This window comes from Melopsittacus undulatus, chromosome 2, assembly GCF_012275295.1.
Source record: "Melopsittacus undulatus isolate bMelUnd1 chromosome 2, bMelUnd1.mat.Z, whole genome shotgun sequence".
In the NCBI taxonomy this organism is placed as follows: Eukaryota; Metazoa; Chordata; class Aves; order Psittaciformes; family Psittaculidae; genus Melopsittacus; species Melopsittacus undulatus.
This window is the reverse complement of record NC_047528.1, coordinates 113,438,034-113,465,605: the sequence shown is the minus strand read 5'-3', so window position 1 is coordinate 113,465,605 and position 27,572 is coordinate 113,438,034. Positions and strand designations below refer to the sequence as shown.

Genomic DNA, 27,572 nt, shown 5'->3' with positions numbered 1-27,572 from the left:
TTCTGCAAGGGTTTTTTTGATCCTTTTTTTTTCTTCCCCCCCCCTCTTTTTTAAGATTTTCATATAGATATTTATATATATAAATTATTAGCATGTGTGTTGGGGCTTGGGAGTGCGTGGGGAACTTTGTCAGGTGGTTTTTTTCCATAGCTGGGTGGTTGGTTTTTTTTCTCTTCCTTTTAATGGTTAATTAAGTAAATATATATATATATGGGGACCAATCAAGAGATACAATTGTGAAATCAGACACGCACGCGGGGACGGGAGGGGGCAAGGGGGTCACAAGTTGCTACATAAAACTGCCACGTCTAACAGGATGTGCATGAGTTAAAGTACATCAATTAGAAGGGGTGAGGGGAAAGGGGGCAGCCATCATCTTCAAGACACTCCCAAGGACACAGTGTCATTGCTCTGGGCCAGGGGCTGGCTCTCCCGACGGGACTTGGGGGGGGGGGGGGTCACGGTGGTGACTGTGGTCTGGGAAACAGCCTCCCGGTGCTTTGCATTTGCGCCTGGTGGGGAAGCACAGCCACTGCCTCGCAAACAGTCTGCAGTGCTTTGCACCCCGATGGCTGAGACCGGGCTCTGCATCGGAAGGGATGCTGGAGAGCGGGAAGCCACCCCAGCTAATGGGGGAAAGTTCCACGTTGCTTTTCCATATCACTAAGCAGTATCTTACACCTACAAGGGGGTGGGGTGTGCGGAACAAAGGCTCTGTTGGGTTGAGTTCCTCCTCGCAGAAGCAGGAAAGGTGGCGGCATCATGCACGTGAAGTCCTGCGATGCTCTGCGCTTATTTAATGCAACTGTTCCCCCGAAACAAAGGATGGAGCTGCTGCCACCCGGAATTCATGTCAGTCTTTGTCACTTTGAGCTCTGTACAATGCTGATGCCATTTCCTCCAGAGCTCTGCTGAAATCACGTACCGATCAGGTCATGTCTGTTAGTGGTGTTTCAGTCCCTCCCCATTTTCTGTCTTCTGCTCTCTGCTCCCAGGATGCCATCCTGTACTGTTCGTCCGTCTTCTCTGGCACTCTGCTGCATGGTGGGATCAGGATGTGTCACTGCAGCTTCCCCTCCCCCAGGATTTGGTTGATTGATTGCTCCTCTTGAGAGAAAGACATGATGATGTCACGCTGACAGTAGAAGTCTGCTTAAAGGGGTTTGTCACTTTCTTTCTTCAGGTGGCTGGAAAAAAGAGGAACAAGGTGATTGAGGAAAAAGGAAATTCAGCATCTCCCTCTGCCTGTTGTTAGTCCAGACCTACACAACACTGCTGGCTTGGAGGGGTTTTCAAATCCTTCAAGCAGGAGATGCTATTGAAAAGGAACAACTGCACATCTCTTTCCCTCACACTTGTGAAAGCCTCGTGTTGGCAAAAGCATCCAACCTCGCAAATGTTTAGTATTTTGGCAGGGATATCAGTTAGTGGGAACTGTGTTAGCATGTGTGCAACATGTCAGTTTACCCCCTCCCCAGAGGAAAGGAGATGAGACCCCACACAAGATTAGCCATGGAACAGTCACTTGCCAAGAATGACATTCTTGGTGGCCAACCCACTGTTGTGCCCCTGGGGCACAGATCTGCTCCTGGGTGTGGGCTCAGGCTCAGTCACCCACTTCAGGGGCAATGCTTCCCTGTCCCCACTGCCTCTGCCCCCTAGGCCAGCCCTGGGCCCAGAGGTGTTCTGGTGAGGCCAGCGAGTCCACCCGCCCCACAGTGAGCAGAGAGCAGGTCCATGCACCTGTAGTAATCCTCCTGCGTCGGGAGCGGCACGCCGTGCAGAGGGTGATGCGCATGGAGCCACTGCTGCTGTTCCAGAGCCAGGCGCTGCAGCTCAGCTGACTGCGCATGCATGGCCTGGAGCTGATGTGCTGCGGACATGGGTGCCGACAGGGAGCCCGGCAGGTCCCTGTAGGGTGCAGCTGCAGCCAAAGGTGAAACAGAAAATAAACAAGTTAATGTTATGGCTCCATCCTCACCCATAGTCCCTCAGCTCAAGTCAAGACTCTACTGCGCATGCTCTTCCAGCCCTGTCCATGTGCAGGACTTGCTCATCCACCAGCAGTGTAAGCCTGTTCTATGCCATGCCAAGGCTCTGTTTAATAGACCTCAGTTTGGTCATGACCACCCTGACCCTTGGAGCTCTGCTGGTGCTCTTTAGAGACCAGCAGTCCCTGGGAGCATCCCCTACCAAAAAGCTGGTGGCGCAGCACTTCGTTCTCATGTAGAGGGTGAGGCAGGAGAGGGTTTGGGATGGTTCCAGCTGGGTATGGTATCCGGGTCAGGTGTGATCCCGAGGCGAGTGGGTCGATAAGAGGGTGAACAGAGGCCGAGGCTGAGAAGAGAAGATACCACAAGATAATTGTCCCATGCTTTCTAAGAGGCAACACGGAGAAAGCACAACAAAATAGACATGGAGAGGGTTGGAGTGGGCTAGGGATGGAATGATTTCAAGGCCAGAAACACAGTACCGTGTCCTTCTGAACGTTACTCTTTTTAGTGCACTGAATCTCACGTGAACCATCCTGGCATCGCTCTGTCCCTGTGCTCCTCAGCAACAAGTATTACTTCATAAAATCAGTCTCATAGGGGCCTGCTCTGCAATCACGTCCATACCCAGTACTGTGCCTATCTGTCAGCCTTGCTGTCATCTGTGTGTTTCCACAGACTGGGTGCTTCCATTTCCAGGTCTCATCCAGCACAGAGGCTCAGTGCCAGGCACTCACGTCTGCAAGTACTTTCTGAGGCTGCAGTGTAAGGTACCACCTACATGAAAACTGCTCTTCCCGGTGTTCTGGACTCACTGCTGGAGTGCTGCTGGAGGAGCCCAGCTCCAGAGCGCGGGGGAAGGAGCTTGCTTTGTACCTGATGCCATCTCCAAGTAGTTGCAGCTGCTTAGAGTGGGTGTCTCTCAGTGTCTCTGCCACCAGATCCCACTGACCACTCACAGTACCCACATGGGCATGGCACTTTTCCCTCTAGCACTGTAGTTTGGGCCTTGCTTCCCTGAGCTTTTCATCCCTAAACTTCATTTTGCTTTCCTGAGGAGGGGAAAACGGAAGGGACCACCACCTCAATTCTGAAGGACAGCAGTGTCCAGCTGCTTACAATGAGTCCACCTTCTGTCCCATCCCATCCCATCCCATCCTATCCTGTCCCACCATCTACAGCAAAAGCCACAGGAGCAAACTGAAGAATCAAGATTTCATTAGTCCTAAGGATACTGGTGAAACCCATTGTTGGGAGGGCTCCCACTCCCTCTGCAGACCACAGTGTGAGGGATGCAGTTGGCAGCAGCACCAGCCCCCAGGTAGGCAGAGGGACCCTAGCACTCGTATCCCCAGAGATCCAAAACTAAAGGACATGGTGCAAACAACTCTGCTAGCCTATAAACAGCAAGCTCACAGACGCCCAACACCTGCAACAGGTATCAACGTCTTTGGTGGGATGGGAGCTAGGGCAAAGATGAATGACCATGATGTTGACCTCTTCTGGCTGAAGAGATGGATCTGGGCCCTGAAAGCAGCTTTTGGGCTTCTCCAGGGCCAGAGGGAGGAAGTGCAAGGAGAGCACAGTAGGAGTGAGTGAGGCTTTGTGCAAGGCACCCTCACCAGTCCTCACCTGCATGTATGGCATCCTGCTGGTGGAGATGGAGGTGGGAGTGGATGTGGGAATGCTGATGATGATGAGGTGTCACATTGAGCATCTGCAGCCGGGCCAGAGGGTCATTGCTGAGAGCAGCCACCCGCTCAGCATGCTGGCGCTCAGCTGCCAAGCGCTCGGCATAGGACATGTCGGGACGAAGGGTCGGGCCGGCTGCCAGCGCCAGCCTCTCCCGCTCCAAGTGGCCCAGCCCTGGGTGGAAGGGAAAAGCGGGATGGAGGCCGGGAGCTGTCTGCAGACTCAGCCCGCCGTGACGTGGGAACGGATCCATGGCAGCAGCGGGCACGGCGTGGAGCTGCTCCAACTCGGCTGGCTTCACTTCAAAGCCAGGCTTGAGGCGTTCACGCAGGTCCCGGTCCCTCAGGTCTCGCTCACGGGCTTCCCTCTCCCTCAGCTCCCGCTCCCGCGTCGCTGGATCGCTGCTGTAGATGGCCGGGACGTTGTACCCCAGCAGGCCCGGGTCGACCGCACCGAGTGGCACATAGAAAGGGTGGTTGCGGTTGCTGGGGGACATGACGTGGGGCCGGGCATATTCACTGAGGGTGCGCAGAGCCGGGGTGTCGGGACCCAGGTATGGGGGAACAGTCGCTACAGCACTGCCCTGCTCAAAGGAGGGGCGGTGGGGAACCGGCCCCAGGGATGAGCATTCAACTGGCCGCCCCTCCTGGGCCATCTTCTGCAAGAGAGCAGACACCAGTGTCAGGGAGTAGCTGAGGGGGTCCTCAAGCGTCGGTAATGGGACCCCCAGACTTACCACGCTCCTCTCCAGCTCCCGCTCCTTCTCCCGCTCCCGCTCCTTCTCTCGCTCCCGCTCCCGTTCCTTCTCTTCCCGCGCCTTCTGCTCAGCCTCTCGCCGCACTTTCTCCACCAAGTCTGCCCTTTTCTTGGCCAACTTGGAGCCATCGAGGGGCACGAAGTACAGATCCGTGCGGGAGCAGGAGTTGAAGCCGCGGTCCAGGTGCTTGTTGAATCTAGGGGCAAGAGGCAAAGCCTGTCAGTGCAGAAGGGGCTGGAGGGCAGGAATGGGGACAGGGGCAGATAAAGCCGAGCCCAGCAGTGTAGGAAAGGGAAGAGCATCACGGCAAAGGCAAAAGGGTGCAGGTGTACCCCACGCTTGGGGTGCCCTCCCCTTCCCTGCCCCATGTCCCTCCGCAGTGCAGGGACAGCTCACCTGGCTGACTGGCTGGCATGGCTGGGCACATCCACCACCTTGGGTGGTGGTGAGGGGCTGCGAGCCGGTGGCACAGGGCTCTCGGGGGGCTCGTACTCCTCTGACGGCTCCTGCTTGATCTGTGCAGCGCTGAGGGGCAGAGGGGGTGCGGGGGGGGCTGGGGCAGCCATGCTCCCCGGCAGGGCTGCTGGGGCAGAGGGGGCAGGCGAGGGGGCTTTGTAGCCCCCCGCTACAGGGGAGGAGGCCACCCGGTAGCCGGGAGGGGTGGCAGCTCGGAAAGGGGCAGCTGAGGAAGCAGGGGGGGACCCTGGCTTGTAGGGGGCTGGGGGCTGGAAGGTGGGGACAGGCGAGGCCGCCCGTTTGCCATAAGGGGCCACGGCCGACGGGGGTACCGGGGGTGAGACTGTCTTGTAGGGGGCTGCAGAGGGGGAGGCCATGGTGGCGATGACAGTGGAGAGGGTGGTGGCAGTGGAGGTGACCGGAGGGCCAGCCCCATGGGCAGGGGAGGGGGGCGGTGGTGGGGGGAAGGTGTAGGTGGCAGGACTCTGGCCTGGGGGGTGAGCACACATGCTGGGATAGCTTCCCTGGGAAGAGGCGGCGGAAGAGGATGAAGAGGAAGAGGAGGAGGATGAGGAGGAGGAAGAAGGGGCTGCAGCGGCAGTGGCTGAGGGAGCCTGGCTGTAGGCAGCCTGGCTGTGGGGAGGGTAGAGGCGCAGCCCATAGGTAGCATGGGAAGGATGATGGCTGTTTGACTCCAAGCCATGGGGGTAACCCCCAGGGGCCTGGGGGGGAGCTGCGGCTGCTGGGGAGACCCCCCCACTGCTCCCATGGCCGTGGTGGTGCTGCTGGGGGGCCTGCTGGTGATGGGGGGGCTGGCCAGGGAAGGGGGCAGCTGGGTGGGAGCCCGCATTGCCCAAGGGGCGGCTGTAGGGGGGTGGTCCCTGGCTCCAGACGGGCTGGGAGGGCAGGGAGGGCTGGGTGTATTTGGGGGGCTGGCTGGACACAGACAGGCCACTGGGTGGGGGGAAGGAGTGCCCATAGGAAGCACTATAACTGGGCAGGGGCTGGGCCGGGGAGGGCTGGGGGTACTGAGCTGAAGAGCTGGAGGGCGGCAGCGGTGGTGGGGCATAGGGGTAGCGGGAGGGGGCCAGAGCCGGTGCCTTGTCCTGCCCCATGCCGTGGGGCGAAGGAAGGTGGGTGCTCAGGGCCTGCCCCACCATGCCCGGGGAGCTGGAGGCAGCCGCAGCGTTGTTGAGGGGGCGCAGGGCTGGGGGGGGAGGCAGATTGGCAGAGACGTGGGGGAAGGAAGGGGCAGAAGCTGGGGGGGCGGCTGGCGGGTTGGCTGGGGGTGTCTTCTGCGGGGGGAGCCCCCCAACCACTGATGCCAGAGAGATGGGGGTGGTGGGTGGTGGGTTGTGCTTGGCGCCAAGGGTCTGTTCGCGGCCCCCCGGTGCAGGGAGACCCCCCACACCACCGGGAATCTTGGTCCCAACCTGGACCACATTGGCTGTAGGGTAAAGAGGAGCATGGGAGGAGGAAGATGAAGAGGATGAGGAGGAAGAGGAGGATGAGGAGGAGGAAGGAGGAGCAGGAGGGGCAGAGGCAGCAGAGGAGGAGGACGTGGGTGTCTGTGGGGCTTGAGCCTGGAACAGGCGTGAGGGCTGCCCCTCCAGCTGGGGGTGGTAGCTCCCTGCTGGAGGTCCCTGGGGGTGCACCTCGCCTGGGAGCCCAAAGCTGGGCTCGGGTGGACGGGGCAGGCTGTCGGGAGCGGGAGCTACCGGTGGGCTCTGCGGGAAGAGCGGAGGGTGGTGGTAGGAGTGAGATGGCCCCTGGGACAGCACAGAGGAGGAATCGGAGTCATTCTCCACACTGCCAGGGCTGTAGACACTGGGCGAGGTGCTCCTGTTATCCTGGTCAATGTCCCGTGGGTCACTGCTCATCTCATCGTTGAAGCTGTGGCCATCGAGGCTGTCGACATCAGATGGGGATGGAGGACAGGGCAACTCCTGAAGTAGGGAGAAGGAGGAGAGGGGCATTATGTGGCCTCCCAGACCACGTGTGCATGAGCCAGGTTCTTGCCACTGAGCTGGGACAGTCAGGGCATGTGCCCAGCTTCCAGAGTGTGGCAGTTCCCTGAAGACAGAGCCTCCATCTGCTCAGTCACTGCTCCTGGTGGCAGCTCTGAATCCAGGCAGATGCCATTTAAGCTGGAGCTGCTGCACAGGTAGGGAGCAGGAGAATCCTCTGCCCTGGACCTGGGATGCGCCAGCAGCCACAGATGGGAGAGCTCACCTCGGTCTTGGTTTTTTTGGGAGCATTGGTGTCCTCCCCTTCACTCTCTGAGATCTCTTCTGCTCGGCCCTGCTTGCTGCCCTTCGGGGCGCAGGATTCCTCCACCCGGCCTTTCTGCAAGGGAGAGGAGAACGGGGAGGTGGGACAGTCATAGGGGAGGGAACACAACCTGCAGCAAGCCAGATACAGCCACCATGGTGCTTGTGTTGAAGACCTTAGCAGAGGAAGTGATTTAGGATCAGGGCAAAACTTTGCACTGAAAGGGCTGGTGGGACTGAAGACCAGCTCTTGGGAGCTGGCAGGAAGCGCAAGACGCTGAGGATGAAAGAGGGGATCCAGCATGGTTTCCTTGGTGGATCCCTTCTGGTTTGCTTCCCTGGATCCCCAGCCAGATCCCACAGGATCTGAGCAGTGCTGAGCACCCCAGCTCAGGCACTAACTCACGCTACCTTTGTCGCTTGCCGGGACTTCTCAGCCTTGCCATCACTGCTGGAGGTGCTGACACCCCCGGGGGAAGCTCGGCCCCGTGACCTGAGCTCCTCTCGGGGCCCTGGAGTCTCTTTCTTCCGTCCACTCCGCATTGACATCTATGAGAGAGATCACTGGATCAGTCCTGCTTTGCATCTCCCTCCACCTGCCCTGTCCCCAGCCTCCCAGAGCCCCTGACCCCCTGGCACTGCACCACATCAAGCTCACATCCACTTGCTTTGCTGTGAGCCTCAGTCCCAAACCTCTCTCCCATCTCACGTACTGAGTCCTTGTTCTGTCGCGTCTTCATTCTTTTGGGTGTGGGACCCCCATTCTCCTTGGCCCGGTTTGATGAAAACATAAATCTGGATCACTCCGTGACCCCCTTCAGCTGCTCCTGGGGACACGGACACTGGGAAGAGCAGTTCTTCGGGTAAGGGGCTTACACCAGGTCCTGTTGAATCCTGAAAAGCAGACAAACAGGTGAGAGGAAAGAAACACAGAGGGGTTTGCTATAGAAATAGGACAAAATTATTACTGTTTCCTTCATTATCACCTACAGACACAAGCATCTTTACCAAGAATGTAATAAGCTTCCCCGGGAGTGGGGGAAAAGATGTGGCAGTGGCCAGATTTCCAATAGTTCGGAACAATACCCACCCATAACAACGCTCCGGAGGAAGCAGGGGGGAATGGTTAGCAGTGCATTAACTGGCCTCTGGAATCAGTTCAGTATTTCAATTTCCTTTGTTATTTGATCTTCAGAAAGAGAGAGGAAAAAATAATGGGAAAGTGCTTTAAAATGTTGCTAATGACATGGGGTTCTGACTTCCCAAGTTCCTCTTTGCACTTGTTGTCAGGGAAGTAAGTTACACTGCCCTTAACTGGCTGTGTGCTGTCATTAGCTAGCTCTGCATAATGAGCCCCCAGTGGCCTTTGCTCAGGGGGTATTACACAGTCCTGCCCTCTCAAGAGCATATGCACATGCATATACACACTGGCATTGTTATGCAGTGTGACCACAAGGCTTGCTTAGGCTGTTCAAAGCCCAAGGTACACAACTAGGTGTGAGAAAATGTATTTAGCTTTAATCTCACATGACACAAACAGAATGAGCTCTGTTTAGCTTGAAGTGCCTGCCCATGTCTCATTCTCCTCTGTACACCAGACTGTGTCTCAGTGTACCAGACAGGGCCATGCCCAGAGATGCAGGGCACATTCCTAACACTTTGCAGCACCTGGAAGATTTCTGGGATACCTCTGAATAAATCCACAGCTTTGTGCTATGCCCCAAAGCACTGCAGGTATTTAACACCCTGTTACACCACACCGGTCCTAGTTCAGGGTATGAAAGCACCACGACTGTATTAGCCTGGGCAATGGACTGAAGTGACTCAGGGATGATGCTCCTGAAGCTGGTTTGCTTGGCTCCACCCAGCTTGAGATCTTTTGCACTGCACCGCACAGACGTTAACCAAACACAGACTGTCCTTCCCCAGCCCATCCTATGCTCGGCCTCTGGAATGAACAATGTACAAGATAAGGAAATGTGTCCTGTGGATGAGGCATCAGGATGAAAGCAACACATCTCCTGGGTCATATTCTCTGATCTGGAAGCAGAGAGAAATTTTGTCAATAAATATCTCCAATCTGGGACTCCTAAAGGCCATCCCAGACCTGGACACATCAGCTTCCACCCGGCCAGCGCAGGAGCAGTCTGGATGCATTCTCATTTCTCTGAGAAGGGAACTGAAACCAGGGATCAGAGCAAAGGCACCAGACAGAACCCTTGTACCTCCTGTGCAGCCCTGCTGTTGGGCTGTGTGACTCCAGGGTCACTGCCTTCCACTGCCTCCATCTCCCTACCTGGGAAAAGTGAGTAATGACACTGACCTGTTTCTTCTGTGGCTCCACATTTTCCCTGACCAATGCTCAGAGCAACTCATCGGGAAAGTCCATGGGAAGAGCAGGGGATTGTTTGCGCTAATTTCATTAATATTTTATTTGACCCTCATTGTGAAAGCCACACGGGACTCATCCTGCATTAATTCCCACACACAGCAATTCATTAATGGAGACCTCTTCTTTAATAGAAAACTAGCTCAGGATGGTTTAGAACTGACTTGCCGGAGGCAGAGCACTCTCCTCATCCCTCCCAGCTGACACCTTTTGCAGCCTTCCATTTCTGTCTCACTATGGCCTTTGGTTGCTAACTCAGCCTGCTACACCAATGCTATTCTAGATAAGCATCTAGAATTAACATCTCTCACATGAAGTAAACAATGTAAGTTAGGCTATTCTAATTTAACTCAGCTTCAACACACACCACGTTGGCAACCTTTGAGTATTAGCTCAGCTCTGAATACACAGAAGCAGCAATGGCGCATTACCAATAAGTATGTCAGTGCTCTTTATGTTCAAGAGGGATGCTACCCACACCTCCCACACCAAAGAACTGAGCATCGTAACACAGCACGCAGGTCTCACTTCAGCTTTCCAGGAACCCTGGAATGATAATTATGGTCTTCTTCCCAAAGAAGCATCTGTGGCCAACCACATACTGAAACTTCCCTTCGAAAACAGAGATACCAACTCAGTACTTATGTCAACCAGTGTATATGTACTAGCAAACAAAGGCAGACACAAACAGGCATGATTCAGTAGGCAGAATTAACCACTGGGTAAGAAGTTTCTATCGCTTAAGAGAGCAAATGCTTTGCTAAAACACGTCCTAGAACTGACACACACATTATTAGGCGCCATACAGCAACTGTTATGTCAGGGGGCAGGTGAGAGAACAACGACACTGCCGTCTAATTTTAACATCTATGAAATAAACACTTGCAATGTGAGCCTTGACAATCAACAAAGTAACACCTAAGCCTTCCCATCACTGAAGATCCCTGTAATCGTCTCTGAAGAGTTCTTAGGGCTCTGGGATTCTGGAAAGGAAACAAGACATTTGGCAGGTTTGCTGTCAAAGGAACAACCTTTTCCTGGCCTTGTGAAGCCCTTTACAGGTTTAATGGCATTATGAGGCACTGCGAATGGCTATTTTCTGTTTGTGTTTTGTACAACCCAGCTTGGTTTGGCTTCATGCCCAAACCCCTCCATATTCTCTTGTAAGCTCTGGTGCAGCCTCCTCCAAGCAACACATACTTACCAGGCATCCCCACATGGGATCCAACATGGATCCTGTTCCTCCTCTCCCCAACTTCAAGCAGTTCTCCTTGCCAAAAGTGGGCTGTCCTGCACAGGCACCCAGGAGCTCACAGGAGGCTCCAGATCTTCTGCTGAGGGATGCAGGTAAGTTCTCTTCTTCCCAGGCTATAATATGAAGCAACTCCCCATGAGTAACAAAATCAGAGCCAAGTCCATCTCAAAGGAGATGTGCTCAAGTTAAGCATATACCCTTGGTCTATCCAAGCAGCCAAGTCAGGCTGAGGACTGACTGATGTCTTGGACTAAGGGTCTGAGCAAATAAACCTTCCTAGATGGCAACAGAAGCAGCAGAAATGGGAATGGAACCAAGCTGTCCACGACGGGTTTTGGGGGCTTGGCCAGAACTGTAAATGATAAATGAGTCATGTGCCCCAAATCCACAGAGGGCTGAAGGGCTTTGTCACTTTGGCTAGAGCTCAACGGCAGAGCAAGCTCCAGGATAGGCTGCTCCAGTCCACTTGAGAAGGTTAAAAGCCAGCTAATGTCAAGCCAGCCCTCCCTGGGGCCAGAGACAGGAGAAGGGAGAGCTGAAGGCTGCTTCAGAGCTAGCACCACCATTACTTCAGCAGCATGTCTTTGGCTAGCAGACATTTAAGGCCTGATTCAATCCTCATTGAGATCAGCTGTCAAGAGTTACCATAGTCTCTTCCCCTTCTTTTGCATTACTCCTCTATTGGGAACAAAAAAACCCAACACCCAAACCAAACAAGCAAACAAAAGGCCACCCAAGAAAACAAACCAAACATCTGCTTGGTTTTATGATCTGCTATTCCTGATCTCCGACTGTAATGTCCCAGCAATCCCAGGCAGATTCAGACCTGGTCCAAGCACAAGGGGAGGTGCACCAAGCAGAATGCGACTCTGGCACATGACATGAGAGCCCTGAGCTAGCACCAGCAATGATTTGGGGGTGGAAGGGAATAGCACTGATGTAGCCACTCTCCACTGAAGCCCTGCCTGGTAGACCATGCACCAGTTGGAGGTGAAGATGTCAAAGTGTATGGCTGGATAACTCAAAGAAAATTAAGCGAAAGCTCTGCCACCCATCAGGACCACAAATACTGCAAGAAGGAGCAGTCTGACAGCACCTGTACTTTGAAACAAACAGGATAAGGCCTAATGTCTGATCCTGGGGATAATCATTACACAGCTTGCACTCAGAGAGCAAAATTCTCCTATCCTCCAAAAGGGGACATCTAACGTGGCCACTGGCTATCAGTATATTCCTATGCTAAATCCTACGCCATGCTCAGGCATCATCTGGGACAGTGCTCTCTGGGACAGACCGAAGACTATACAAAGGAACACCATCCTAATGGACAGACAATGCTGCACACCAGTGCTGGGGCCCATTTCATATGTTACGAGAGACATAGCCAGTGTTATCTTCCACTAGGTCGTAGTCCACAGAAAGTAAGTTTGAAGTAAGGAATCAGTGAAACTGTTTCTCCTTCAGCCCAAGTACAAATGTTCTGAAGTTCAGTTCCCTTCTTTTTTTTCCAGTTGGGAACTGCTGAAATCCAAAATGAACAGCATTTGGCATGCAAAGGCAGACTTGGAAGTCAGAAGATGAAAGAACTAAACAGAGTGTTTCTCTGCAATTCATTAGCTCTGTGTTCCCATCCTGATTTTCCTCTTCCCCCTTTTTGCAAAGCAATGGGTTAGCACTGGAGAGAGGAACCAGGGTGGTGAAACAAACACAACTGCTTTTTAACACACTGCAGATGCTGGGAAGTGTTCTGAAAGTAAGACGGGGAGATAACCAATGGATCCCTCTTGATGGGTAAAGATCACTCTGAAGGAAGTGCCCAGTGGAGCAGTACAGCCAGGAGACACGCACTGTGGGTGGAAAGTCAGAAGGTAGCATATATATATATACATGTATATATATACACACATGTACTGCCCAGTGAATAATCCCAGGCGTTTTTAATCCCTGTCTCCATTTCCTTCATTTTATAAAATGAAGGGAAAATTCCCAGAAATGTAATGGAGTTTCACAACTGTGTAGCACCTTGAAAACATGATGTTTCATCCAAAACACTGCAATCAGACAACCTGAATCACAGCGTTTCCCCATGGCTGATTTAATTTCATGCTTTAACTCTGGCATCTTCTATAGGGCATGGTAGAGAAAGGGAGAGAAGGAAGCGGAAGGGCACTGTGTTCAGTGTTAGACAGCAATGGCCAAACAGGTCAGGATGTATGTCAGAGTCTTTTGTCAGTCTTTTGACATGTACACATAGCATGACATTACTGTAAAAGCGAAAATTATTGTGTGAGCAAAGGGATTAGGATGCCAAAATGGTTGAATACCAAGATGGCAGCAGGCAAACACTTGGGGCTAATGTTATCTTGGGTGTGAATACTCCCAGGAATTGCAAGCTTTTTATTACTTGGTAAATTTTGTTAAGAAGAAATATATTTACATGACACAAAATAAAAGGCAGTTTTGAAATATGGATTTTTTTTTAACATCCAAGCTGAATGAAGTCTCTTGATTTAGATTTATCTGTGTATGTAAGAGAGGAGCAGGCTCACAATCCCATCATAAGATGCTCATAAGGTTTGAGACCACCTGAGGAACGTGAACACACAAGGCATAGGATCAATGAATGGTTTGGGTTAGAAAGGACCTTAAGATTATCGAGTTCAACGCCCTGCCATGGGCAGGGACACCTCACACTAGACCGGGTTGTGCTCCAAGGCTCCGTCCAACCTGGCCTTGAACACTGCCAGGGATGGAACATTTACCACTTCTCTGGGCAACGCATTCCAGTGTCTCCCCACCTCTCACAGTAAAGAACTTCTTCCTTATATCCAGCCTGACCTCCCCTGTTTCAGTTTTAAGCCATCACCCCTTGTCCTATCACTACAGCCCCTGATGAAGAGTCCCTCTCCAGCACCCTTGTAGCCCCCTTCCAATACTGCAAGGCTGCTACGAGGTCTCCACTCAGGTTCTCTTCTCCAGGCTGAACAGCCCCAACTTTCTCAGCCTGAGACCCATGAGACCCAACAAAATGCATCCCAGAGGCCTGAGGGAATTGGCCAATGCAGTTGCCAAACCATAAGTCATCGTATTTGAAAAGCTGTGGCAGTCAGGCTAAGTCCCCACTGACTGCAGGAAAGGGAATATGGCCCCATTGCTAAAACGGGTAACAAGGACCCTGTGAACTACAGAGCAGGCAACCTCACCTCAGGGCCTGACATGATCATGGAGCAAATCCTCCTGAAAGACATGTCAAAACATACAGAAGACAGGGAGGGGATTAGGGACAGCCAACGCGGCTTCACCAAGGGCAAGTTTGGACTGGGTAACTGACTGGCCTTCTACAATGGAGTAACTGCATCAGAGGACAAGGGAAAATGTACTGATGCTATCTACCTGGACTTATGTAAGGCCTTTGACACAACATTCTCGCCACTAAATTGGAGTGATATGGGTTTGATAGATAAGGAATGAAATAGATGGCATTGTCCATCTGAGAGTTATAGCACTGGGGATACTGGTGCATGAACCAACAATGTGTGCTCACAGCCCAGAAAGCCAACCGTATCCTGGGCTGCATCAAAAGGAGTGTGACCAGCAGGTCAAAGGAGGTGGATCCTGCCCCTCTGCTCTGCTCCTATGAGACCTCACCTGCAGTGCTGCATTCAGCTCTGGGGCTCACAACACAAGAGGGATGTGGGTCCAAAGAAGGGCCATGAAAAAGATCAAATCAGGGGGCTGCAGCACCTCTCCTATGAACACAGGCTGAGGGAGCTGGGCTTGCCCAGCCTGGAGAAGAGAAGGCTCCAGTGAGACCTTAGGCCAGCTCCAGTGCCTAAACAAACCTGTACAAGAAACCTGGCGAGAGGCTTGGGACAAGGGCCTGGAGGGACAGGACAAGGGACACGGCTTTAACCTGACAGAGGGGAGACCGAGATGAGCTCTTAGGCAGAAGCTCTTCCCTGTGAGGGTGCTGAGGCGCTGGCACAGGGTGCTCAGAGAAGCTGTGGCTGCCCCATCCCTGGCAGTGTTCAAGGCCAGGTTGGACACAGGGCTTGGAGCAAGCTGCTCCAGTGGAAGGTGTCCTTGCCCATGGCAGGTGGTTGGACTAAGGTGGTCTTTAAAAGGTCACTTCCAATCCAAACCGGTCTGCAATTCCATGGTTCTATGCCTAAAATAATACCTCCCATGCAAAAAAGGAACTCAAACTGAGCCACGAGCTTTAATCCTTTTCTTATATGTACTTGTTGACCTATCTGTCAGCAGTACCTGTTGACAAACTCACTTGTCGTGCTACCTAGGTGCTCCTCTTTCCTAGTAAAATAATAAAGGAAAATTCAGATGCTCACATTTCAGGAAAGGGTGCCAAATCAGAGCACTAAGAATAAGCTTGCAGAATGCTGGCAGACTTAAAGAGAGTTTATGTTTTATGAAGTCTATATTAATGTTTTGTTTTCTTAATTCTGTACAACCATGAGGAATAAGAACATTATTTTAAGCATGAAAGTTGTAATTCTGATACCTCCATTCAATGAAAAACAGATCTGAGAAAAAAAAAGGTCTTTTCTGACAAGCAGAGTGAAGTAAAAACAATTAGAGCTAAAGCAAGGTAATAAATAATTAAAAAATCATGCATTTAACAATAGCTTAATTTACAGCATAAAAGAATATATTAGTTTTGGCAGGCGTAAATGAAACTGAAGTTTGATTCACTCAATGAAGGTTGGATGTACTAAAGCAGGTCCCGTTAATCATAAAATGATTCCTGAGGGCACACTAAAGTGACTGTAAGTATGGAACAGATTTGCTTAAGAGTCTCCAAAGAATCATTCCATTTCCCCAGAGGAGGCCTCGGGATCTCTTGGAGACACAGGCTGGCAGAGACACAGAATGCAAGACACTGGGGTCTTCCCTTTGTGAGTGAGATGGAGGCCTGCAGGTCCACCATGCAGATGAGGGACACTCCACTCTCCATAGTCACTGTTTTAAGAAGTCCAGCATCTTCTGTGTTAGGAATGTCTGAGCATACCTCACCTGTAGAGCTGATAGGGTTTAAGGGTCTACTGTAATACCTGACACTTGTTTTTGTACTCATATACCCCTTCACTAAGGAATGCAAAGGAAATTATTCAAAGACATAACTTCCTAATTGCCCAGAGACTTAAAGGAAGATGTAAGGCATAGCTGCAGGTCTCTGCTCCAAACTCCTGCTCACTGTCGAGCTGACCCCAAATCTAGACGGGGTTGCTGAGAGCCTTGTCCACACAAGTTCTAAACATCTCAAAGAATAAAGCTTCCCCAGCTGACCCTGGATACCCATTCCAGTGTGGAAACACTCATTAACAGCTGTAATTTCCTTGGTGCAGCAAGGACAGTGATTCCATGTACCATATCTCCTCACTGTTGGTACATGGAAGTTACTCACCTGAAGGCTCAGAGCCCTCAGTCCCAGACAAAGCAATCAGAATGTGGAGAAGAACCAGAGCGAAGCTCAGTAGCTAGAAGGATGAAACTCTGCAAATGGCTATGAATTAATGAAACACTGAAAGTCCCAGACTAGATGGAAGAAAGCTTGATGGTGTCTCACAAGGCTCAATGTCCAAGTGCAAGGCCCTGCGCATCTGGATCAGGGCAATCCCAAGCACAAATACAGGCTTGGCAGAGAATGGATTGAGAGCAGCCCTGAGGAGAAGGACCTGGGGGTGTTGATCAATGAGAAACTGAACATGACCAGACTTCAGTGTGTGCCTGAGCCCAGAACCCTACCATGTCCTGGGCTGCATCAAAAGGAGCATGACCAGCAGGTCGAGGGAGGTGGACCTGCCCCTCTGCTCTGCTCTGTCAGACCCCACTTGGAGCACTGTGTGCAGTTCTGGTGTCCTCAGCATAATGACACAGAGCTGTTGGAGCAAGTCCTGAAGAGGGGCCACAAAGATGATCAGAGGGTTAGAGCATCTCTCCTACGAACACAGGCTCAGTGTTGGCCTTGTTCAGGCTGGAGAAGAGAAGGCTCTGGGGAGACCTTAGAGCAGCTCCAGTGCCTAAAAAAATCTGTACAAGAAATCTGTAGAGGGACCTTTCACAAGGGCCGGTAGTGACAGGACAAGGGGGGATGGCTTCAACCTGACAGAGGGGAGATTTAAATTGGATATAAGGCAGAAGTGAGGCGCTGGCACAGGGTGCCCAGAGAAGCTGTGGTTGCCCCATCCCAAGCTCAAGGCTAGGCTGGATGCAGCTTGGAGTAACCTGCTCTAGTGGAAGGCGTCCCTGCCCATGGAACTGGATGAGCTTTAAGGTCCCTTTCAATCCAAACCATTCTGTGATTCTATGATGTCCTACCTGGCGATAGGAGATACTGTCAGTATCTCAGAGAATCACAAGAGATAACTTAAGAGAATACAACACTAAAGAAGCAAAACAAGAATGGATACTACAAAAGGGCAAAGGGAAATCTACGTGGCTGACAAAAGTCAATTAATGACGGTAATAATAAGGATGAAAACTAACTGAGAACTGTAAAAGGACTCACCAAGAGCGACTGTGAGCAACTGATAATTTGCAATTAAACAGCACATGAACTTTTATCTAGATAAACATTACACAGTGCACACACAGAGGGAAAAACTCCATCTCCACGTATAAAATGATGGACCCTCAGCTGACTTGGAGTCACTCAAGAGTGTTCTGCTTAGGATAGGAGAAGCAAATCCATGAAAATGTCACCTTTGTCTTGAGCAGCCGTCAGGAAACTGAACCACATGCTAGAAATTCATGAGAAAGGAACTGGAAACAAAACAGAGAATGTCAGCATGCCCTTGCACAAACCCATGGCTTCCCCACATCTTCAGATGTGTGCGCAGTTCTGCTCCTTCCACAGGAACTAGAAAGGGCAGTGAAGAGGCACGACCGAGCGGGTTAGACATCTCTGTCCAGAGAAAAAGTTATTGAGTATGTGATCAAGGACTGGAAAACCAGGAAAAGTAGAGGTTAGGTAAGAAATGATTTTCCACTCTCTTTTCCAGTACAAGGACTTAGGACCATCAGATAACACTACAAGGAGACCATTTCAAAACCAACAAGACAGCTGTTCTTGAACAGCGTGACTGCAGAATTCCCAGTCAAAGGACACTACAGGTGTTAGAAGATAGCACAGGTTTGCCAGGAGACTGGAGAATTTAATGGAAGAAAGAATAATTGGTGCTTTTTGAATAGCTAGAGACCGTGTCCAGCTATAGCAGTCCCTCTGCCAAAACCAGTTTGAAGCTGCAGGAGCATGAGAGGAAAACAGCATGTAAGCTTGCCTTAACTTACCCTTTTTGACAGGGATTTGGAGCAGAGGACTGTGGACTAGATGGACCTAATAGGGTTATTTGCATGTCTTTAAAAAGTTCAGTCAGAAGGGGCATTTCAGCTAACTGAGAAGGCTGGTATAAGAACAAATGGGTATAACAAGGCCACCAACAGTTTTAAGATGGAAATGAGAAGACCCTTGGCCATACAGTGAAGCTCAAAAACAACCATAACTGAAGCAAAACAGAAGCAAAAGCAAACCATTAAGACAGAACTCAGTCTGTTTGCAAACAGGCATGGTGCCCAAAGAGACTGGGAGGCAGGCCTGAAGGGCAAAGGACTCCAGGAAGGCTGGAGATTCTTCAAGAAGGACACCTCAAAGGTGCAGAAGCAGACCATCCACGTGTGCTCACACATGTGCTGGCCGGGAAGAAGACTGACCTGGCTGAACAGAGAGTCTCCATACTTTATTTAATGTTGGAGAAAACATAGTGATAAAGGATGAGAAAAGGCTGCAGTACTTAATGTCTTCTTTGCCTCAGTCTTTAAGAGCCAGACCAGTTGTTCTCTAAGTACCCAGCCCCCTGAGCTAGAAGACAGATACAAGTGACAGAATGAAGCCTCCATAATCCAATGGGAAATGGTCAACAACTTGCTATCACTTCAAACAAGTCTATGGAGTCAGATGGGATCCAAGGGTATTGAGGGACCTGGCAGAAATGCTCACCAAGCCACTTCCCTATCATTTACCAGCAGTCCTGACCAGGGAGGTCCCAGTTGACTGGAGGGTAGCAAATGTGATGCCCACCAACAAGAGGAGCCAGAGGAGGATCTGGGAAACTTCAGGCCTATCAGTCTGACCTCAGTGCCAGGGAAGATTATGGAGCAGATCATCTTGAGCACCATCACATGGCATGTACAAGACCACCAGGTCCTCTGCTGCCCCAGTCAGCAGAGGTTTATGAAAAGCAGGTCCCGCTTGACCAACCTCATCTCCTTCTATGACAAGGTGACCCACTCAGTTGATGAGGGAAAGGCTGTGGATATTGTTTACCTTGACTTTCGTGAAGACTTTGACACAGTTTCCAATGGCATTCTCCTGGAGAAACTGGCTGCTCATGGCTTGGATGGGCATATGTTTAACTGGGTGAAAGACTGGCTGGATTGCTGAGCCCAAAGAGTGGTGGTGAATGGGGTTCAATCCAGCTGGCAGCCAGTTACAAGTGGTGTTCCCCACAGCTCAGTACTGGGACCAGTTCTGTTTATCAGTGATCTGGATGAGGGGACTGAGATCACCCTCAGGAAGTCTGCAGACCAAGCTGGGCAGAATGTTGATCTGTTTGAGGGGGGAAAGGCTTTACAGAGTGATCTGGACAGGCCGGATGGATGGGCTGAGGCCAGTGGTATGTGGTTCAAAAGGCAAAGTGCTGGGTCCTGCATTTGGGCCACAATAACCTCTTGCAATGCTCCAGGGCTTGGGGGAAGGTGGCTGGAAAGCTGCTCATGGAAAAGGACCTGGGGGTGCTGACTGATTGAACACGAGCAGCTTGTGCCCAGGCAGCCAAGAAGCCAACAGCATCCTGGCCTGTATCAGCACCAGAGGCAGCAGTGACTCCCTCTGTGCTGGGCACTGGTAAGGCTGCACCTCAAATCCTGTGTTCAGTTCTGGGTCCCTCACTACAAGAGAGACATTGAGGTGCTGGAGCAGGGCTAGAGAAGAGCAGTGGAGCTGGTGCAGGATTCAGAGAACACGTCTCATGAGGAGCTGCTGAGGTAACTGGTTGTTCAGTCTAGAGAGAGGGAGGCAGAGGGGAGACCTTACTGCTCCCTCCTTACAACTACCCGAGAGTGTAGCAATGCAGGTATTGGGCTCTGCTCCCAAGTAACAAACATTAGGGCAACTTGCACCAGGGGAGTTTTAGCCTGGATATTAGGAAAAATTTCTTCACCAAAAGGGTTATCAAGAATTGGAACAGGCTGCCCAGGGAAGTGGTGGAGTCACCACTTCTGGATGGATGGATTTGAAAGATGTGCTTTTAGGGACATAGTTTAGTGGTAGACCCGACAGTGTTAGGTTAACTGTTGGACTTTATGATCTTAAACGTCTTCTCCAGCCTAAATGAGTCTATGATTCTGTGACTTTGCAGACAGCGACCAAGGACACGCTTGATTCTGTTTCTAGAGATTCGCGACTGACAGCAAAGCCAATGCAAGTGCCATCTGTGCAAAGGGCAAGCATCTGACCACGATGAAGATGGACAGACACATCCAGAAGTAAAGGAGTGAACTCATGCCAGGAGATGGGCACAGGAACAATTCTCCAGCAAACGTGAGACACTGATAAGCTTTGACTCACTCCCTTGCCTGGGATCCCACAGCTTTTCCTTGATTTACAGAACCAGTTAAGTGGGATGATTCTGTTCTCACGTCTTGGGCTGAGGGAAGGGAAACCCAATGGTGTGTCTGGGAAGATTAACATGGAAAGAGATCACTGGAAGTCTCCACTCAAAGTCCCTATTCATAGTAAACTGCAAAGCTAGGTGAGGTCGTCACAAGCATCTCACAAAACAGAATGTCCCCATCCTCCCTGGCAACCTATGCCAGTGCTGAACCACCCTTGGGAGGAAGGGGAGGTTTTTATCTTACATATTTCACCAAGTTCATGATGAAGTATGATTTTCATTCTAATGATTTTATGAAATCAGAACACACAATGGTTAAAACAAGACCTTCCTGGTCATGATACAATGAAGTATTAAAAGTCACAAGTATCTAACATTCTCCTTGATCCCAAGAGGATTCAAAGCAAGCAATTCATGCCACCTACAGATAATATAACCTGCCTTACCAATCAGACACCAGCCTCCACCTCTCAAGTGGGCACCTGAGCCCAGAGACTGAGCCCAAATTATTCACATCACAGAATCAACCAGGTTGGAAAAGACCTTTAAGATCAAGAAGACTGTAGAATGCTTTCAAGGATGAAGATCCAAGGATACACAAGGCCTTGTAATTAACAGCTGATAGCAAACTGAACATGAGTTCCCAGTACAAGACTTCTGAAGTGTTACTCCTGAATGAAACCACTGGTGCATAGAGAGGAATCTTCTCCAGTAGCAGGAATAGAGAGATCATTTTTACTTGACTATATACAGGATTGGTGTGACCTTTATGGGAGTAGCACGGGCAGTTTTCATTCATGTACTCCAAAAAAGAAGGCTGACAAATTGAAAACTACCAAAATAGAACAAAGAAGGATTTCTAGTAACTCCTCCCCCCCTTACAGAAAGAGCCTTAAAAAGCCCAGTATATTTAGCTTATCACAGAAAAGGTTAAAAGGTGCATTACACATGGCCTACAAGTACTATAAAGGGAGAAGTCTGCTGACAGCAGTGGGCTCTTTAATGCACAAGACCCAATGGACCTAGCTGAAACTAGACAAATTCTACATAGAAAATGTGCAAAAATCTGGAAAGCAGGAAAAATCAGTCACTTGGAAAACTTGCCCAGGGATCTGATGTATACCTGGAAATCTTTAAGGGCTTTATTTATTCTATTCTAAAATAAATACCTTTAATATTATCTGTAAAGACCACCAGGTGACATTTCATGCCATGTGCTGGGCAGGAGAGGACCAGCCAGTTGTTCACACCAGGGTTTTCCAATAATAAAGTCATTAGCAGTTATATAGAGAGGTTGGCCAAGAGGTGATAGGATCTACAAGACCTGGGTGAAAATGCACTTTGAAAGCAATGGTGCAGGAAAGCTTGATGGATAAACACAACTGATAACCCACTCTTTATAGTGGGTGGACCCTGCTCATGTGTCTGGTCTGAGGGAATTCACTTCATCTACTGCACTGCCTGAAAGAAACACAGTAGTATAACCAAAATACTATGCTGCAGATACACTTTATGTCTGACACAGTGTTATATATCTCAATATAAAATTTAAGATACAACATTGTGTATTATATACTATATAATACAGGCTATTATATACATTGTGATATATACGCACAGGCATTAATATATATATACACAGTATATCCAATCCACTGTTCAAAGAGATGCAACCTTCACTTAAGTGATCTATAACACAGAGAGAGACCTTGTGGAAGAAACATCAATCAGGGTATCACCAAGTGCCTTGTAAGGCACGGAAGCACAAGACTAACATTTTCCAGCTAAACTGATCTAGGATGTCACCAGGGCTAGACACGTGAAGGAAGACTGAAAGCACCCAGCTACCCGTCTTCAGCCAAGCCCAGACAGACCATCGTTGGCTGAAACTGCTTGGGGAAGACTCAGAGTTACCCTTTGGTTTGTAGGTGAAAATACTACCACAACAATCAATCAAATATTGATATTTTTACAGGAGACAATAACAAATCAGTGTTTGCTGCCACAACAAATACAGAAAACAACCTGTCAAGAGATTTCTGCAGGAGCACTACTAGTGGCGTTCTGGAGGTAAGTCAAGGCTTCTGAAGTGATTGTTTCCTCACAAAGCTGACTTGTGTTCAACTTCTTAACATATGCCAAATCCTCCCCCCAAAATGCTGGAAGCCCAAATAAGCCAACCAGACTAAGGGAGAGAGGAGAAGCTCAAACTACTTGAGCTGGAAGCATTCCCTTCTGTCTCATCACTCTCCCCACACATCCGAGGACATGGGTTGGGGGCTTGCAATTGCCCACCACACAACTGGAAGGACAAAAGATTCTCCAGTGTTCAGCTCAGTGCGACACAAAGAGCAATGGGACATGTTCCTGGCCAACCCAGAAACACGTCTTGGGGACTGCTGCATCTTCAGTAACAGACAAGGTACTTAGATGGAGCAACTCATGTTCATGTTAACCCATCCACTGCACGCAGGCTTGCGCAGGGATCACATTAAATTCATTCTGCACAGAATACAGACCCTGGGTGTAGCACACTGGCTTAAGAGCATGATGTTTTCAGAGATGCTGCCACTTTTAAACACACTTGGAGCTTGTGTTGCTTTCTCCTTTGGTCTCTCAGAAATCCTAATGCATTACTATTCTGTGCTTCACGAGTAACACTCCTCAACAAGTACAGATGGAAGAGGCAGAGTGATAAACACAGGAAGTACACTTCATACCTCCATAGCATCTCCTATGGGAGGAAGAAAGATCAGAAAACCCACTGGAGGCAAGAAAGTAGTTTATTTGTCTGGAAGAGAATGGGAGAAAGAAACAATAGAACTGGGGCAGACACAGCCTGACAGAGGAGGAAAACAGGTCCTCAAAAGAAAAGTCAGACACCCAAAGAGGAAAACTATAAGACTGGTAAACATTCAGGTACATATTTAAGGAGGGGCCCAAGTGAATAAATGCTTAGACCAATCCCAGAGAGTACCTTTGCAAAGGTATCACACCTCAGCTGTGATAAGTAATAATCCTTCCCTACACACCTCTGTATTCCACAGCGACTGATCCCCTTGACTCCACCTCCATCCCACAGGAAAACGCTGATGGACATGAGTGAGCTCCAGGAGGTACCAGGGGGGATACAAGGAGTGCCACAGGCTGAGCTTTTGGAAAAAGAAAACCTACCTGATTAAATTCAGCTACAAATAAGAATAGAATGGAATACTTCAGTTGGAAAGGACCTACAATGACCATCTAGTGCAACTGGACTAGATGCTCCCCCTCTTGAGGAAAAATACGTATCAGGGTGCTTTTAGCAATGCCACTATGCTATAGAATCATAATCCCTTGCATGCCCATTATTATTTTGGAACACAAGTATGCCCACAAGAAACCTTATTGTAATTCCTTGTGCAGACAAACCTGAAGGTTTCAGAGGTATCCAAGGGGTACAAAATCTAGGGGAGGAGGTAAATGCATATGAAGAGAGGTAAAGGCAGGCCACTGCAGCAGGTTAGACCTGTTTATCATCTTTATTAGGATTCACTGCACATTTCATTTTCAAATGTTTGGAGGGGTTTTATCATTTCTAGCAAGAACCATGGTACTGCACAGTTCACTCCTTGGCCATACTTGAAAAGCTCCATCATGAAACACAATTGGTAAAGTCTGGTGTGAAAGACCAGATCATTGCGAAGAACTTGGGGAAATACACAAACAGATGGTTGTGCAGTCACCTATAACAAATATAAATACAACAAAAATAACAATTTGGTCAAGAAACTGGTGGAGAAGGATGAAATTGATTCCAATGAACAATTTCACCATTCACATTTACATGCATCCATCCATGGTCATGATGGTCATGGAGTTCCAGTCCCCCAGGAGCGCATGTGCAGCACAACAGTGATGCACAACACCCTCTTAGAAGAAGGCTTAGAAGAAAGGAGGTTCCAGCCTTCAACTCAAACTGTGGGATTCAGCTGATGTGCTGACACACTGAATCCGGTGAGAAGTCAGGGCTGAACTCTAAAGCTTTAGGCATATGCATACCCGAGGGGCATGTAACCAAGCTCCACCATTCAGGTGGACACAAAACAAATGACATTTCCAACTCCTTCCCCCCAGCTCTCCTGCTACCACCTCAGGATAATAGTCCACTTTTTCCTCACTTTTTCTGTGCTGGAAAGCACAGTGGTTCCCATGTAATCCACCCAAGACAATCAGAGAGAATGAGAACAGATTTGAGTGGCTAGCTCAGTAAGGACACGCTGCTCAAGAACCACAGCACTGCAAACAGACCCTGCAGACAAAAGGAATACAAATTCTTACAGTAGCCATCCTGGAAACTAAGTAACTGGCTGTGGAACTCCAGGCAGACACAGCACCAAGACAAACAGCAAAGAAAGACACTGCCCACCTCAAAAGCAACTTGAGGCACATACAATAGCTACCAAGGCAGAACTCGACGGCAAGCAAAGGCAGTGTGCAAAAGTGATGCCACAGTGACCAAATGGCTGCCACTTAAAACAGCACAGCGGCCACTCGGCAAAATACAACTGGCAATGCGCTGGGCAGCAGCAGCCCCAGGCCGGCAGCCTGCAGGAGCCAGCGGGGCAGAACTGCCACCCCTCGCCCCATGGCACAGCCACAGCTGGGAAATACAGATGCTGCTTCTCCAGAACCCCTCAGCAGCAGACAACCAGCCCTACATGCCGGGGGATCTCAGCCGGTTCAAAGGGAGTTCAACCACCATCCTCATGCCGCCCAACCATTCTGGTCTTTGCTGCGCGGTCCCCAGGCAGCAACCCGGCTTCCAAAGGAGTGGGCAGCGGGTCCCCCGACTGAGAGTGGCGAATCCCACCCGTGCCTGCCACGGAACCGGAGGACGAGCGAACACACAGCTCCGTGCCCCGCTTCCCCCGATGGAAAACATTCCCAAATACTCCTGCCCGCACCTGCATAAGCGGGAACAATACGCGGCTCGCCGGGAGAAGGGGGCGGTTTTGGGGGCCGGCAGCGTGCCGCCCGGTCCCGTCCGGCCTCCCCCCCCCGACCTCCGGCATCGCTGCGGGACCCTCCCCACTCAGTGCGGGGCTGCGAACTCTCAAGTCCCGCCCGGCCCCCCCCGGGTCCCTTCGCCGCTGGGCACCCCCCCGGCCCCGCTGAACTTTCCGCTGCAGGGAAGGGGGGCTCCGCGGGCGGTGACGTCACGCAGGCGCTCAACGGGGGGTGTCCCCGCCCCGGGACCCCCGTGGCGGCCGCGGAGCCCCCTGCCCGTGCCCCATACCCCGCTCCTCTTCCGGAGGGGGGGGGGGGGGGGCGCGGAGCTGCCGCCGCCAAACCCAACGAGCCCCGGGCGGGCAGCGCCCCCCTCCCGGTCATTTACGAGCGGTCCCGGCCGCCGGGGGGGAGCAGGATGGAGCCGATGGGCCGCGCCCCCCCCCCCCGCCGTGCCTCCGTGACCCGCGGCGTGCCGGCGGCCTCACCGCATCCATAACCCCGCCGGGGCAGGCACCGCCGGGGGCCTTTCCCCAGCGCCTCGGGGGTACCCCCCGCCCCCCAAACTTTGCTGTTCCCCCTCCCCAGCGCTTCGCCCCCCTCCCGACAGACGGACCGGGGGGGGTGGGGGAAAACACCCACCCGCGGAAGAATGCAGCGAGTGGGCGAAAATGACAAGCAGGGAGGGAGCGGCTGTGAGCGGGCGAGGGACTCACCGGCGGCTCCGGAGGGGAGGTCGAATGAAGGGAGGAATGGAGGCGGCGAGGAGCGGGGGGAAGGGATTTAAACGCTGCCCCCCTCCCTTTTTCTCGCCCCCCCTTCCCTTTTCCTCCCTCCTCCTTCTCCGCGCTTCCTCGTATCCTCTCGCGTCTCCGGAGTCACCGCTCGGCGGCGGGGGCAGCGGCTCCGGGGGTGCGGCGAGGAGCGGGGCCCCCGCGCCTCAGTCACCCCCTCTCCCGCCGCGCACCCCGCGCTCAGGCGCCGCCGCCTCTGCCCCGCCGCCCTCCCACCGCTCCGACCGCGGCCCGCCTTAGCCACCTCCCATTTCCGAAGAGCCCAGAACCAGCCCCCCCCTCCCCTCCGCTCTGTCCCCCCCCAGCCGCGCTCGCCGCCGCCCCTCCCCGCGGGGCCCCCTCCGCACGTCCCCTAACCCACCCGCGGGCGCGGGGCGAGCATCCAGCCCGGCCCACGGCACAAAGGCCCAGAGAGGGGGAGAGCCCCGAGGAGCGTTTGTGGCAGGACGGGCCTGGGGCGACCGAGCCCCTTTGGGGGGGGGTGCAGAGAAGGAACCGGCTGCAGAGGCCGCGCTCCCGCTGCTGCGGGAGGGGACTCGGCGGGCGGGGGAGGCGGTGCGGGGCCAGGGCCTCCCGGGGGGCGGCGGCCGCCTGCCTGGCGCTCCTCAGCTCCCGCCCCTCCTCAGCCCTGCCGGCCGCCTCCCATCCCCCGCCCGGTTACCAGGCAACGGCACAAAGGGAGAGCCTCGCACGGGGACCGAGCGGCCGCCCCGCCCGCACCGGGCCAAGGCATGGGACCGGGACCGGGCAGCGGGTTCCGGTGCCCACCGCCCATCGCAGAGCCGAGGGGTCGCCGGGAGCCGGCGGGTGCGGGCCTCGCCCGGACGGAGCCACATCGCACTTGAAGGCGGCCGCACGGTGCGGGAGAGCGGCTGAACCCCCCCCGGCCCCGGCGGCAGAGTTGGGCCCCACGGGCGGCGGACGTGGCCGGTTTTGAACGATTGCCGCCGAAGGAAGCTTCGGGTAGGGAGGAGAGGGCGGCCGGAGCCTGCGAAGGGTCTGACCCAACCTCCCGCGGGCCGGAGGGAAGCTACAAGTGAGCAGGCACTGCTCTTGCTGCCCAGGTTGGGTCTGGGAAGCAGGACGGGGTGGACCTACACTGGCCAGGCTGCACCGTGTGTCTGTCTGCATTAAACAGGCTTCGAGTGTGCATGGGCAAGCCCTTGTGTTGCTCTCTGGTAGCCTTCAGTCACAGACCATTTCCTCGGGCGGACCTTCCAACCAAGGCTGGGTGCTGCTCTCTCAGCGGGTTTGTATTCAGGAATTCCTATTGTCCGTTACATGGCTCCA

General features: G+C 52.0%; 1 protein-coding gene across 3 annotated transcripts; it reads right to left on the bottom strand.

Moving 5' to 3' along the window:
* Positions 1-45: 45 nt before the first annotated feature.
* On the bottom strand, positions 46-26,746 carry ATN1 (atrophin 1). 3 transcript variants are annotated; one of them, XM_034074514.1, is made up of 10 exons: positions 26,644-26,746; positions 7,880-8,060; positions 7,578-7,715; positions 7,129-7,242; positions 4,837-6,842; positions 4,420-4,636; positions 3,624-4,341; positions 2,194-2,337; positions 1,744-1,924; positions 46-1,187 (listed from the first exon to the last, which is right to left on the bottom strand). In XM_034074514.1, the coding sequence occupies exons 2-10, from the start codon at positions 7,955-7,957 to the stop codon at positions 1,154-1,156; spliced, it is 3,630 nt and encodes a 1,209-aa protein (XP_033930405.1). In that variant the 5' UTR covers positions 7,958-8,060; positions 26,644-26,746; the 3' UTR covers positions 46-1,153. The 3 variants fall into 3 exon arrangements, with proteins under 3 accessions (XP_033930405.1, XP_033930404.1, XP_033930406.1); XM_034074513.1 differs by lacking the exon at positions 26,644-26,746 and adding an exon at positions 26,205-26,468; XM_034074515.1 differs by lacking the exon at positions 26,644-26,746 and adding an exon at positions 8,257-10,240.
* Positions 26,747-27,572: the final 826 nt, after the last annotated feature.

What these genes read in the sequence shown, in the direction of transcription:
- ATN1 (XM_034074514.1), bottom strand. Translation starts at nt 7,957, where the DNA reads ATGTTTTCATCAAACCGGGCCAAGGAGAATGGGGGTCCCACACCCAAA. An exon ending in AGTCCCGGCAAGCGACAAAG is followed by an intron (nt 7,243 to 7,577) that starts GTAGCGTGAGTT and finishes TCTCCCTTGCAG; the next exon opens with AAAGGCCGGGTGGAGGAATC. An exon ending in CATGCCAGCCAGTCAGCCAG is followed by an intron (nt 4,637 to 4,836) that starts GTGAGCTGTCCC and finishes TCTTGCCCCTAG; the next exon opens with ATTCAACAAGCACCTGGACC.